General features: G+C 38.6%; 1 protein-coding gene across 1 annotated transcript in view; it reads left to right on the top strand.

The window, feature by feature from the left end:
- rlf (RLF zinc finger) overlaps window positions 1–15,032 on the top strand; it is a 44,636-nt gene extending 29,604 nt beyond the window's left edge. Inside the window, exons 3-8 of the mRNA XM_048557720.2 lie at window positions 120–201; window positions 1,881–2,016; window positions 5,366–5,568; window positions 6,243–6,379; window positions 7,274–7,415; window positions 8,525–15,032. Of these exons, the coding sequence (XP_048413677.2) occupies window positions 120–201; window positions 1,881–2,016; window positions 5,366–5,568; window positions 6,243–6,379; window positions 7,274–7,415; window positions 8,525–14,185 (6,361 nt within the window). The 3' untranslated portion in view covers window positions 14,186–15,032. The remainder of the gene's footprint in view (window positions 1–119; window positions 202–1,880; window positions 2,017–5,365; window positions 5,569–6,242; window positions 6,380–7,273; window positions 7,416–8,524) is intronic.
- The last annotated feature ends 239 nt before the right edge of the window (window positions 15,033–15,271 follow it).

Raw genomic sequence — 15,271 nt, 5'->3', positions numbered from 1 at the left:
TAAATGTAGGCTTTCCTGAAGCCCACTTCTGTTTTCTGACAACAGATCTTCAGTAGGACAATTCTGAATCTTCCAAAAGGAGCTAGCTAATCCATCTATTAACCCTGTTTAAATTTTAGGAGTTGTTTCGAACTTCTGTTATCTCTGCCTGAAAATGAGATTCCACAAGAGGAATGGCAACAGCTACAACAGACATTGCAGGTGAGTGATCAGTTGGAAGTAGCAGAATATTTGTTGGAATATCTAAGTTTTGTTTGTTCTGATTCTAAATTCCACCAGTCAGCGATGATCTAAAACTTGATCTCATTCATTGGAGTGCTCAAATATTCTTTAATATACAGATGTTTCTCTGATCCCAGCTAGTGGTAATATTGGCAAGATCCATCTCAGTGAAACCTAGCTTGATAAATCATAAAGTGTATCTTTATAGTTTGATCACCATGGTCATCAATCCCTGAACATTAAGCTGCCCATAAATCTTGTATAAAAAACCCAACAAGTTATCACCACAAAAGTTTTATTGTGAAGTGGAAATATCTAAACATGGCAGAAAGATTTAACACTTCTTACAACTCAATCATTTGCTGGTACTCATTCTCTGTAAAATATCATTCCTATTTATAATTATGTAATTTCTCCAAGTTGCAAAGGTTTCGTGTGATTCTCTCCGTTATTGTTTCTCCCAGACGCACACAACTACTGACTGATTTCCTTCCTCTGGATCAGAAGAGAAATTTAGTGTTTTGACAGCACTTGTGCTGGGACTATCTTTTTTTTAAAAAAAACTTGGCTACTTTCCTGCCTGGAGACTTCACAAACTGTCTGCTGTTCTTCTGAAACAGAACTGTTCTTTTGAACTGAAACCTGATTCTGACCTATTTCCTGCATTTGATTCCCCAGTAATAACCTGAACTAAGGTAGCAGTGGGAGCATTGCAGTTGGATTTGTTGTGAAGATCCCACTCCTGATTTGAAATCAACTGTTCAAAAAGTGCAAATATGAGGAGAGGACCTGGCTTGGGTGTGATAATTCCTGATGTCAAATACTCGATTAGCACTGTGCTATGAAATGTCATAGAGATAATGGGTGATGTAACAGATACCTTTGGAACTACTTGTACTTTAGAGGAAGAGGGTAATGTTTGGCAGATGAAGGGGGTATTTTTCCCATAAATATTTTGCAGTACAATGTCGCAGTGATGGTTTCATTGATTAGTAAAATTGTGTAGTTTGCTTTTGGGAGGAGTGGTCATTCTCAAACTTTTATTTCATTAAGTCCTTCTAAAAAAAAATCTGTCCCAGAGATCTTTCTGGTGTCATCCCTGGAAAAACATTATCATGTGTAGTTCCCATGGAATATGCGGAGGGAAAAAAAACACTGAAGTGAAATGCTATTTGTAACCATAAGAAATTGTCTAAATGGATTAACAAGTCAATCTGCTGCATGTTACCATACATTTTATTATGAACCTTTTTTGGAAGTTCTGTTTACTATGAAGGGCCTAATCTGAAGTGGTCCATTTGGAATAGTTTCTGATTTACATCTTAACATATTTGTTTTCTGAAGTTGGTTTTACTTAGATTATTAGAACATTGTATTCCAAATCGCAACACTTCCATACTTTAGAACTGAGAATTGGCTTGAAAGTTCAATATAGTCATGCAGAAGGTGGTGATGTTGTAATATTGCTGTTGGTTTCGTGCTTTATGAAATTGTTGAAATGAACATGTAACTGAAATGCGCTGTGAATTATAAAAGCAGAATGAATGTTCATTGTTTTTGTGAATACATTTATCAGCGACCTTGTTTTTGGGCTAAAGCCAAACAGCACAGCTTCACAATATCTTGTGTTTGTAAACTTTTCACAATCATTTTGATAGGATTCTCACATTGCATTGCTGGAATTTGGGCATAATGAACTGCAGGCCCTTGTTGCTATTGCAAGAGAAGGTGGAGCATGGAAAAATCCAGCCCTACAATGCATTCTTTCCAAACAACCAGCAGGGATTGAAGAAGGTATGCGTGATGTAGTTTTGTGATTTTCTTAACTGCCTTTTCAAAAATAATTCATGCTGTGTATATATTTAAACTTCATTCATCTAGGTTACTTGCTAATCTAGGTTACTTGCCAATCTAGGTTACTTACAACCGCGAAGCTTCTCATTGCTGTTTGGCAGAACAGGATAACTTGCGTTTAGGAAGAACAAAGGCTGTATAGTGTTTCAACATCCTTGGAATCAGAGAAGGAAAAATGTCACCACTGAAATAGTCCTTTCCAGATGACCATGCTAGCAGTAATAAAGCAAAAAAGGCTTGGTTTGGCTTTCTTATGCAGATGATGGAAAATGACTGCCTCTCTCAAGCTATACTACATGGGAGACAGCCCATTCTCTGATTCAAGAATGTTATGAAAAAACAACATCAACAGTATTCTCAACAATGAGAAGCTACCTGGTAGTCGCTGAAACTAGCAGCATCAACTGTGGGCAGGATTTTGCTAACCCAATTACACGGTTTCTGAAGCTGCAAATCAGGCACCAAAACTACAAGTAAGGGGTCAGTAGAGATCTTCCTGCATCACTAACAAGGGACAGTTTCATGTATGGCACTTTCAACAAATTTTGCCTTTGCAGAATTGGCTTTAGCCTTCAGAGGTGTAGCAGTTGATCTCATTTGACTGCCCCAAAGTTCTCAGACTACATGCCCATCATCTCTCTCAGCTGAAAAGATGCCATCCTCTAATTGACCATAAATATGAGGACCTGACTTTACCCCGTGGGAAGTTTTCTTCGTAACCTGTTATTCAAAATCTAGACTGAGGGAGCTAGTTTTTGGTTGCTTTGGTGTCTTTCCAGAGAGATGAAGCAGAGTGACCCTTCAGCTTTCACTGTCTCGTCTGTTACACTCAATTGTACGGTTAAATGTCTGAAACAGGATTAAGGATTCATTGCCAAAAATAATGCGCATCAATTTTAAAGATACAATAGAGGTGATCTGAATATAGAACATTCTGAAAAAATATTTTAAAGGAGTAAAAGTTTCAAAGATTTGAATGAACTAGAATAGAATAGCTACCACAAAGGAATCCAAAATTGCCTCAATACGACATAGTAAAAAGGTGGGACTGATTCAAGGTCAAAACTAAAATCCATGAATGCAGAAACTGAGGTGCTTTTCATTGTTCTTCACCTGAAGAGGATGCTGCCCAAACAGCAGTGAGGGAGGAGGCAATTTGACTTTGGATTCAATGGAAATAGATGAAAAGGAGGTACTAAAAATGTTCAGGGTTCGAGGTGGAACATAATCCCCATGTGCACGGGATGCCTCCTCATACATCGAGAGAAGTAAATATGCCTTAAAAATCAAAAGGATGTTTGAGGATAAATCCAGCAACACAGATAATTGAAGGTCGGTGTTGTGCTTTGAAGAGAGTGCATAAGTGGTACCAGGAATAAATGGTAACTGAATTTGTACTGACTGCAAAAGTAGATAGCGTTCTGCATTGACTAAAGGAGTTAAGAGGAGTTATAATGGAGAATCTCAATTTAGAGATAAATGAACAGCAGTACAGTAGGTTTAGCAGCCAGGGTGGACAGACTAGTTTTTGACCAAAGATCAAGAGGTAATATGAATTATTTTTATGCAGTGAGTTGTGGCCTGAATGATCTTGTTTGAAAGCTAATTTAAATCAGCTTTGGTACTAACATTCAAGAATATGATTAAGGTTCAGGAAAAGGAATGTTAGGGGTGTGATAAGAGTAAGAGAATGGGATTAATTGGAGATCTGGCCTCTGGAGCTAACCCAGGCACAATGTGCTGAATGGTCTTCCATGCTATATCCTTCAGGTTCTGTAATGCAAAATTGTATTGATAGAAAACAGCTTGTTTAAATTGAAATTAATATACTGTCTTTTACAATATACAGGTAGCTTTGCTTCATTGCTTTTTTACCCACTTTTCTAACTTGCATTTAATTTCCTTTCTAAAACTTGGGTGTGCTACAGATAAGAATCTTAATGGAACAAAATGCCTTTTGCTGTCTTGAAAACACTGCAGTCGTAGGTAGCAGTGGTCATAGATGCCAGGTATGGTCTGGTACCACTGAAGTATAAACCAACGTTTTTAGAAGGAGTCATTGAATTGTAAGTGCTTGGTTGATGTGCCTCTTTGCTGATATTCAAACAAGGCACTTGCGTTTTTCTCCTGGAGGACTGCTCTGATAATCTGGCGATAGAACTGCATTAAGATCATTCTTAAGTCTGTTCTGTCGAGCGATTTATCTCAATTTAGTGAATCTGTTCTCACAAAGTCTTATTGATATTTGTACGTGTTGGGCTTTCTTCCCGCCCAATGCTAATCAAAGTTAGAATTTAGACAAAAGGGCTTTTAGTTTCAATTGTTGAAAGCTCTGGAAGGGCTGTGTTTTGCCTGTTTAAATGGAACTGCCTTCTGATGCAGCTTTGACATTTGGTGACTATTTCCAGATGACAGGGTCATCTTTTTGGGTAGATGGTGAAGTAATGCTAACACTTCATTGGATTTTGTTTATGCCCTTCATTTCATGTTGCCCCTGTATAATTTATTGGAATGCTTAGGTAAATGGAAAATTTGTTTCGACTGAGTAGTTCCTGTAAGTGAAATTGATAATGGTGTTTACTACGTGATGATGCCAATCTAGGTTGCTGTTATGAAGAACCATTTAAGGACTAGTTTGACTGGTGTCTTGGGGATAGGATGCAATCAGAAAATGACAATGTAGAATGAAAGTCAAATACAATCTCGGGTCTAGAAATGGCTTTCAGAAATAATTAGCCAGCATGTAGTATGTATTTGAAGCACCCAGCAGAATAATTGTACTGGAACTCCTACCTGTAGCCAGTACCACAAATTGAAATGAGAGCTTATCTGTCAGATGTAAGTGTTAATGTTCAAACTTTGAATTAAGTGGACTATTTGAAAACCAATGTTTACTCAATTTTCAAGAAAATTTATCATTGAGATGCTTGTAATTTTGCAGTTTAATGTGGAATTATTGATGCGCACAAACTTGTTCAATTAATATAAATGATGTGCTTGAAAAATCTTTTTGACTGTCTTTCAAACTACAGCCCCTCAAATTTTGTTGCTAAATTCAGCTATTGTCCACATTAGACTGAAAGTTAATTCAACCCAGAAAAAGGTGTCTAATAGAATTGAGTAGGTGACAGAGCATAAACCACTCTGACAGGATTAATTTCCCTGCACGGTAGATGCTGCCTTTTAATTTTGTAGTCTAATTTCTGATGTATCTTTATTTTAATCTGATATCACAATACAGTTGTCCAAGGTATAGATGATAACCAAATGACCTTCTCTGTTAATATAGTCAACAATTACTTGATCCAGGAGGGGCCTTTGTTCCTTGAGATACGCATTAAACATCTGATGAAGACAGACCGTAAGCTTGATGCAACACTGCTAGCGAAATGTTGTGCAGAAAATTCAGAAATTAACAGCAAAGGTGCTTTTCGACAAATCTACCTCACTTGTCTCTGTGCTATGGGACCCAATGAGGAGGCAGCAAAAGAGGTAGATAAACCTTCATGTTACCAATATTGTCTCTTAGTGGGTTAAAATTGAAGCCCAGTGTTATGCTCCCAAGGCTTGAGGGAATCTTTCAAGCTCTGGTCGCAATTTTGAGAGAACCTCTGAGGCTGACCTCTAGTTCAAGTACAGAGTACTAAGGAAGGCAAAAGCAACTTGAGGTTTTTGGATTTGAAAGATGTCCTGATATATCTATGTCAAACAAAACAGTGTATAGAAGGGCCAAGTCTGGAGCTTGACTTGATTGTGAATCATAATTGGGGAGAAAAGAAGGAAACATGCAAATTCATAAAGCTTTAAGGTAGACTCAAAAGAATTGCAAAAAGCAATAAGTGCATAAAGTAAATGTCAGTTTGAATGTTGAGGTTAAAAAGCTGGAATAATTTTTAGGACCTCTGTTATGGTCTTGGATCGAAGGGTCATTCTGGAACATTGCTTAAATGACCTTCATTTGTATCTATCTTGTGATCTTAATGTTTAGATTAAATACATTACTACATATGGAGAATATGTGCGAAGAGCTTCCAGGAATAATGTCAGTTTCAGCAAATTCCTATTTCAGTTGTCTACCACATTTTGAAATGAGCTTGGAGTTGTATATCTAAATTAAATTGCAATGATTACCCTGTCTAATATCTGAAACATTTGGCTTCTGGTAGATTGCCCGTGTTGATTGCAAGGAAGTACTGGATATTATTTGTAATTTGGAGTCCGATGGCCAGGATAGTGCTGCTTTTGTCCTGTGTACAACATTCCTTACACATCAGCTACAGCAGGAAAGTGTCTATTGCTCTTGGTAAGTTTTAGATATTTTAATACTTGTTTGAAGTATCAGATTTGACCATGTCTTTATGCTCACACTTATTGAGCACAATTATTGTTTGGATTTTAGCCTGGTGACAATACCTAGTGAGTAGAGGGATTGTTTTTCCCTTTTGTTTCTGCAATTTGGAGTGGTTGGTGGACTGCAAGTGTATTTGTAAATTGATTAAATTAAGTACTTGTGTTTAATCTCTGTTTTGAAACTGTCACCATAGTTCATTGCCACCCTGACTGTGCTGTTGTGCGATTATAAACTCATTGAGATTTTGTTCTATGGCTGCTCTCTGATTCTTTATCAACTGGACATAATGTGCATTGAGGCAAAATTGAAACAGGCTAGGTGGAGTATTCACAATGCATAGCATCACAACTGAGTCCAATCAGATCCTCACTAATGTCTGCTGTCCAGAGACCGAAGCAGAAACTTGAGTTGACCTTTTACCCTCCTTCAACCCAGGGAATCTGAAGCCAAATGTAATGATTCTTGCTGCAATATTTATGAATAGCTATCTCCGTACAAGCAAGTATGGTGTAATCTGCTTGTTTAACTTCTCACTGGTATCAACTGAAATCGTGAAGAAAGTTTTTGCGGCTTTGTTACAATTCAGCGTCTCACGTTTTCAGTTATATGCCTATCCAAAATACATCAAAATTGGTAAATAACTGCCCTCTATATTCATAGGTAAGTTTAATTCTTTACAGTGTTGATGAGGAAACCACATGAGGCAGGCATACTGTTTTGACTGCATGTAATTCTCATGATAGAATAGAATCTAGCTATGCTGCCACGTTTTAAAGCCAGAAATGACGTCCCATTTGAAAACGTGCTTGAAGAGGAAATAATTGTTTTCAATCCTTTTCCGTAAAGGGAACTTACACTGTTTTGGAGCAAGTTGCAGCGAAGAATGGATCCCTCCTTGGATTCCTTTCTAGAACGCTGCCGGCAGCTTGGTATCATTGCAAGAACAGTGTACCACATATTCTTCCTCATAAAAGTTATCCAATCTGAAGTAAGTAACCAGTTGATTTCTTGAAATTGAGAAGCTATTTGTTTGGTAATTGGGTTTTTTCTGTTGTGCCTTACTTAACTGTTGTCTTGAAATTCACTCACTTTATAGTCCCTGTGACTTGATCTACTTGATTTTAAAAAAAATGTAAGCTGTTAAATATTTATCAGTTCTTTTGTGATAGTTCTTTAACCAGTGTTGCCACTCTTTTTTGATTCAATAAATCTGAAATTGGGTATGGATTTGTTGATCTGCCTTGAGCCAAGATTTCTACAAATATTGGTTGTCAGTGCATCTTAAATTGGATGTTAGAGCACGGAGCCTGTTCAGTAATCAGTCACCCTAATAAAAAAATCGATGTGTACTGCTAGCTGGCTACCATATTGTGGAACTTAATTGAAACTAGAGGGTCTTGAACTAGCTGAAGAAGTTGCAGAGATACTCTGCAGGCAACTGTTGAGTGACACGGGCTAAAATGGTTACTTATAATCCATTTCCGAATGCATCGTATGCAAAAAGAAAAATTCCTGTAACTTTTTCTGTTAGTATCGCTTTTCTTTCAAAAGTTCTGACCCTTTCCATTTCACCAATGTGCTTCTGTTCCTACCCATTGCCCCTCCCCCTTTACCTGCTCTTATCTCACCTTTCTCTGTGACTTCCTACAAAACAAAACTCAAAAGTATATGATTTGGATGTTTTCCTCTCAAACACTGTTTCCCAAGTTGATTGGGTGATTCCTAATGCTGAGTTTTCAGAGTATGCAATAATAGTGTACCAAAATATTGAATAGTCTCTAATATTGGGATTTTCAGTTTTATTTTTAAAATGGTACGTAAAACATTCCTAGCCCACAGGATATCTGCTGTGGAGGTAGCCAACAGATTATATACTCTCATTCTTTGTATAGTGCCTGTTAGGAAAACACAAGGTGGCTGGTTGCTCATGTGAAGCGCTGTTTTTCTTGATGACTAAGAAAGTAGTGTCACAATTGGTATATTCTTGATTAGTGCATAATAATGTTTGTAAAATGCATTTTAGTGTTGTCAGGGGACTTTAGAACAGTACACATCTCTTTAGTCAAGCAAGAAACTGTTTTTTGTTTGTTTTTGCAGGCAGAAGGAGCAGGTCTCCCCATTTCTATTGAACTGTGTGTAGGAGCCCTTCGTATTCAGTCTAATGAAAATGCAGAGATGAAGATTTCTATCTGTAAAACCATTGCATGCTTAATGCCAGATGACCTTGAAGTCCGACGTGCTTGTCAGCTTACTCAGTTCCTGCTGGAACCTACAGTGGATGCCTACCGTGAAGTTGAAAAGTTATATAAGCAGCCTGATCAAAAATATGATGAGGAAAATGGCCCTATTCCCAATTCATTACACTGTGAACTTCTGTTGGTTTTGAAATCCCATTGGCCTTTTGATCCAGAGTTCTGGGATTGGAAAACACTCAAACGTCATTGTCGGGGGCATCTGGGAGACCAGGCTGGTGCCATTTCAGAAGATGAACTCAGTGAAGATGAGTTGGATGGCAATGAACTCTTTGATCAGATGAGTAAAGTTCCAGAGATGACAACTGATGGAAGAGAGAAAGATGGAGAAAATCTAAACAAAAAGAAAGAAAGAGTGATGTCTGAGAGATATTACAGATGGCTTCAAAATATGTTTTTCTGTGTGCTGTGCAAGAAAGATTATGTTGTAGCAAGAATTGTACACCATGCGAAGACACATATTAGGGATGGGATATTTTCTTGCCCTGTTTGTGCCAAAAAGTTTAAGAGAAAGGAACAGTTTACTCCACATGTGAAGGAACATATAAAAAAACCGAAGAGAGAGAAGAAACAGAAAAAGAAACTAGAAGCAGCTGAAAAATCTTTGCTTCCGGTCTTAAGTGCAGGTACATCTCCAAAGCAGCAACCTTCTATGGATGAAGTGAAAGGTTTGGCCAAAAGAGAAGTTGAGGAAAATGACTACATAATCTTCAGCGGAACTGACTCAGTGGAAGAAGGTCAAGGCAATGTGCCCAAAGCTGAAGTAGATGGAACTGTTGTATCACAGTGGACAGAAAGTTATCCATGCCCCGGAACAGATTGCTTGAGATCATTTAAATACTACAAAAATCTCACTGCCCATTTGAAAAACGATCATTTGGACAATGATGAAAATGTGAAACATTTCCTTGAAATGAATAACAGAAAGGCACTGTGTAAATACTGTCGGCGTCACTTTGTCAGTGACTACCATCTTAAAGCTCACTTAAAGGTACACTCTGGATTGCAGCCGTACATTTGCATTCAGATGGATTGCAATGCAAGCTTTCAGGCCTTTGCTGATCTAGTGAAGCACAGAAAACAGCATAAAGAATTCCGATCGAGATGTACATTTAAAGGTTGCAATAAGGTTTTCAGTGGATCTTGCTTGTTGTATCACCATGAAGCTCAGCATTACAGGGAAGCAGCCTATTCCTGTAATTTATCTGGGTGTAAGAAATTCTACTTTTCAAAAAGTGAATTTCAAAATCATCTGCAAACGCATGGCATAACAAGACTAGAAGATTTTGAGGCCAAATTTCTGAAAAAAGAGAGTGACGCAACAGAAGGTCTGGTCGATGATGGCCCTAAGCTTGTGACTTTGGAGGAACAACTCATTCCCCTGTCTGACAGTTCTACGGAAAATGCAAGTGAGACATTGAATGAAATATCAGAAAGATCTTCAGAAAGTTGCAGCTATTCTCTGCCCCAAGAAATGGTTAAAAAGGAAAATGAAGCACAATACAGCCCAAGTGATTCGCATTATCCAGTGGTACAAGGTACTGACAGTGCAGATTTAGGCTTTGTCAGCAAAAATCGATCTGGAGATAGTAATCAACAGAGTGCATATTCTGAAAATCTGCTTGTACCCTTGGAAAAGTTGGCATCATTTAAAGAACTGAGTGACATTGAGGATATGATGAAAGCAGCTACCCTTCATCCAGAAATTAACAGGAGCCTAGCTAGGGACAAAGTCCCAACTGGAGTTGGAGGTAGCTCTTCAGCCTTGAATAAGCTTGCTTGTGGGATTGATGGCTGTATTATGATGTATGCCTTGACAAAAGACCTGAGGAAACACATCAAAATGGCTCATCCAAACTACTACAAGGCTAAGAAACGAATTGATAAACACCGCAGAGATGTTCTGAAAAGTTCTGCATCAAATCAAGTCAAAATTAAAACAGAGACAGGACCACAGGCATCTCAATTATCGACCTCACAGGGGCTGGAAGGTGAGTCAGTACCCCCTGTAATTGATATTTCTGGAGGTCAAAGTGCTTTGCTCAAAACGCAGAGAGCTAAGAAGCCCAAGAACAACAGGAATGCCAAATGGCCTGCTATTTTTAAGGATAATAAGTTTGTGTGCTCCAGGTGTTTTAAAGAGTTTTCGAACCCCAAATCACTTGGTGGCCATCTGGCTCGCAAAATAAAATGCCCATTACTTGCTGAGAATAACGCAGGGACCACTCCTATGAAGCGGTATGAAGGCCAGTCTGCAGGTGGTGCCAGCTGTGCTTCTCAAGTGCCAACTCTGGAAGAACTTGTAAGAGCTCTGCAGAAGCTGCAGTTAGATAAATCTGAAGTGTTTAGAAATGAAGTGATGACATGTGCTTCCACTTTACCTTCACCTCTGGCAAAGCAGCCTTCTACACCGATCCTCACCAGCGATGCTTCTGTTTCGGCACCTTTGGATAATGATTCTCAGTTGCAGCCACATTCTCAAGAACTTTTCCAAAGTGATTCATCTAAAGAGGATTCTGGAATCATTAAGCCATTTGTCTGTGACAACGAAGGATGTGCCTTTAAGGCAATGACCAAAGATGGCCTCATAAACCATTATGTGAAAACTCACAAGTATTCTAAGGAGAAGGTTCTTCAGTTAAGCAGGTTTCAACTCAGGTTTGCACCATTCAAATGCCACATCTGCCTAAGAACATTTACAAGAAAAACTAATCTTCGAACTCACTATAAACAAATGCATAGATTCAGTAAAGAAGACATGCAGAAAGGAAAGTTTTCCTATATAAACTGTGTTTCTGTTCCTAGCAATACAAATCCACAGCTGAATGTGCCAAATATCATAATTAAAACTGAGAATGACAGTTTGCACTTGACCGAAGAGACTTTGAACCGTGCTCAGAATGTCACTGAAAGGCTTGGTTTGTCTGAGAATCCTGGGCCTATTAAAAATGAAGAGGGCTGCCGTTACCCAGTGAATGTTTCTCACCAGACGAAAAGCTTGAATTCATTTGGAGATGATGCCCATACACACCTTGGCACAGTGAGTGGAAGTTGGCGCCACACAGAAAGCGATTCAGAGAATACAATGAATGAATCCTTCACTACTGAAAGGGAATGTTCTGAATCCACAGAATCTTTAAAATCTGAGGAGATGCGTTTGAATGGTAGCATGGAATCTAGTATGATGCCAGATAGTGCAGACGATTCAGAATCCAAGGAAGAAGGTAGAGGAAGCCGAAGAATTGGTGCTAAAAGTAACTTGTGCTACATCTTGAATAAATATCACAAACCCTATCATTGCATTCATAAGGGCTGTTCTGCAGCTTTCACTGGCCAACCAAATTTGATACGCCATTACCAGACTGTGCACCAGTATAACCGGGAACAAATGTGTTTAGAGGAAGATCAAAGGAATGCCAAGAAAGACAATACCAAAGTGAAGAAAATCTTCAAATGCAAATTTGAAGGTTGCACCAAACGCTTTCAATATCCTAGAGTACTTCTGAGACACTACAGTGAAATTCACAAGGTTGCAGGTAGTGAAACTGGAAAGTATGCTTGTAATCAACCAGACTGTCTAGCCTCTTTCAATGTGTATAGCAACCTGAGACGCCATCTGCAGCAAGCTCATGAGATTAATCTTGAAGTCAAAAGAGAAACCCTGGGTGATTTACAGTTTAAGTGCAGCATAGATGGTTGCAGCCGCACTTATACTATCCGCTCCAGTTACCTGCGCCATGTCCAAAGACAACACAAAGCTCACTATAAGTCAATATTAGTGAGGCCTCGCAAGAACTTTCAGTATGATCATAAGCCTAATTTGGAAAGATGTGACCTCAGCCATCTGATTGATACAGGTGCCCATAGCTCATCTATGGTTGAATCTGCTAAGTTTTTTGGGCAGGAGCATCTCACTGATGAAGACAGCTGTGGCTCTGCACTACTAAGTCAGCCTAGCCTGGAACGAATCAGTGCAGACCGTGTTTCTGATGAAGGCAGCAGCGAAACTGAATCTGATGCTGAGCCTGATTTTGAAAGTTACCAGAAGCACCTTGACTCGTACAATTCAGCGATAAATCGTGAATCTAACTGTGAAAATCACGGTAGTGGTAATCTTGAACACAAAGGGTTGAGAAAAGCAGCTGGATTGGAATCTGATTTAGCAAAGAGCATTACTGAACATCATTCTGATAACACAAGTGACTCAGTGCCACATGAGGTGGATAGTGAGAGAAATGAATCGTGTCTGGCTGTGGATGATTCTTTTGTGAATGACTCTGAAAAGGATCCCAGGAAATTGAGCAAGTGTCGAGATTTTTTGTTGAAGAGTATAGAGCATGGTTTTGCCATGTGCAAAGTGGAAGTTTTGAGGGATCAGTTTCCATGCATGGTTGATGACTGTCAAGCAGTTGTCCTAAGCCGGCGTAGTGTTTTGAGACACTATAAGATACAGCACAAGATGACTGCCAAATATATTGAGCAGAACATTAATGCACTCCTAGTGTGCAAGAAATACTCTGATCCATCACACGGTGAAAAATTGGGATCTGACGCATCAAAACTCGCCAAAAAAGTGGTCTCTGAGCAAACAGAGGAAACTCCAGGTTGTAGTGTTCTCAGGCAACAAAATGGAGAAATTCCTGTGAAAACTGAGTTTAAAATTGAGCATGAGCAAATTGGAGCAGGACACCAGTTGCATAACTGTAGTGTAGGAAATGGAAATGATAGTCTTTCCAGTGGTGGAAGTCTCCTGTTCCCTGGGAAAACTTTAAGTAGTAGCTCTGCCACAGGAATGACGAACCGAAGTCCAAGCTTCAAAGAAAATGTTGCAAATCGGGCTTTTCTGCCTAAAAATGGAGGGTTAATTACAAATTCAGCAAAACAGAGTGGAAGCCAGAATAATTCAGTTTTCACTAAATTGAAGCAGCCTCTGAAAAGAAAATCTGAAATGGAGTCACAGAGAACAAATACCACTTTGACACAGGGCTCAATTTTTGGCACCAAAGATGGCCAACAGAGCCAGAACGCTCTGCAGAAACCGTTTGACTTGACCACATATAAGCCTATAGGATTTGAAGCATCTTTCCTGAAGTTTATTCAAGAAAGTGAAGACACTGAAAATGACGTTGATGAAACGTGGCACTGGGAACCACCAAAGCGCTGCAAAAAGTATAGTTCGCAAAAGAGGGAGTCAGCAGTTAACACTGGATTGAAAGAATCGACTATGGAAACCTATAAAGAGTACAGCTCAGACTGCAGCAAAAATGACTCTGTACATAACAGTTTTCCAACAATTGAGCCTCTAATTTCACCTGGGCAGTCTCCATCTTTGGAGAACTTACGAACAATATTGGATAAGGCACTCACAGACTGTGGAGATCTAGCCTTAAAGCAACTTCATTTTCTTCGCCCTGTAGTAGTCCTTGAAAGATCGGAGTTTTCCACTCCCCTACTAAAACTGTTTCCAACAAAAAAGAGTGATGAACTCTGTGTGGGAAGTTCATAGAACTATGTGTATCTATTGTGCAAACTGAAATCACTATACTGTAACCTATTTAGAACAGTGAAAGCAGTGCTGCAGTGAATAAAAAGTGAATACACCTGGAACTTCCATTTGGGAAACAAAACCTTGGTTTGTTCTGGTTTTTGTGCATGATTGTGTGTGTGTGTATATGGAACAAGTATTAGGGTACTTATTGGGGATTAGTAGTTCTTATTAAGAGAACTTGACTTGAATGTGCACATACTGGTGCTCTTCTGTAATATATTGTACACTACATCTCCTTTATGTATGGGTTTTGAGATAGTACACACTGTCAATTAAATGGCAATTTTTCACAAGACATTGTATTGATGGATTTTATCATAATTTTGAGTTGTATTGATGCATTTGGGGGAGAAAAAGCGCATTGGTCACCTAATTGATTTCTGGGGATCAATATAGTCTTGATGGTTAAGTTATCAATAAAGAAGATATATCTTGTGCTGCAATAGAGCTTCGATCAACCCAATTTTAAGTTAAATCTGTTGTTTACTCTGAAATATTATTGCAAAGATATAGAAACTAATTTCTCAATTTATACAAATGCTGTGGCTTACTTTGTTTTTGTAAATTTCCACCTGTTCAACTTTTACTTGATTTTCTACAGAAGTTGACTTAAAATTGATCTTAAATGGACTCTGTTGTTTTATTGCTATAAATGGAATTTTCCCTTAGCTTACTAATGTGAAGCTCTTCTTTTGTGGATTCCACTTATAAAATGCACCAGTAGACAACTGCAGCATTTTCTTGTGTATTTCAATTCCATTCCTGCTGCTATTGGTCTTGATAGAGAAATATGTTGAACATGTGTTGGGGATAGTAAGAAAATGGAAGGACCTTACCTTCCTAATAAGTGATTTTGAATACTGCAATTCTTACTGTGTAGATTTTACAGTGGGATTCTAATCCGCTTCTATTGAAATATTTCTCATATGCTAAATGGATAAATCAGACTAATCCTGTGGACCCCTAAAGCACAGCAAAATTTATTGAATACATGTTCTTTGCTCTTGGAAAGCATTGCACCATTTGGGGTTTTGTGATTCCAAA

Source organism: Stegostoma tigrinum, chromosome 24, assembly GCF_030684315.1.
Source record: "Stegostoma tigrinum isolate sSteTig4 chromosome 24, sSteTig4.hap1, whole genome shotgun sequence".
Taxonomy (NCBI): Eukaryota; Metazoa; Chordata; class Chondrichthyes; order Orectolobiformes; family Stegostomatidae; genus Stegostoma; species Stegostoma tigrinum.
The sequence above is the reverse complement of the archived record's forward strand: the minus strand, read 5'-3'. Positions and strand labels throughout refer to the sequence as shown.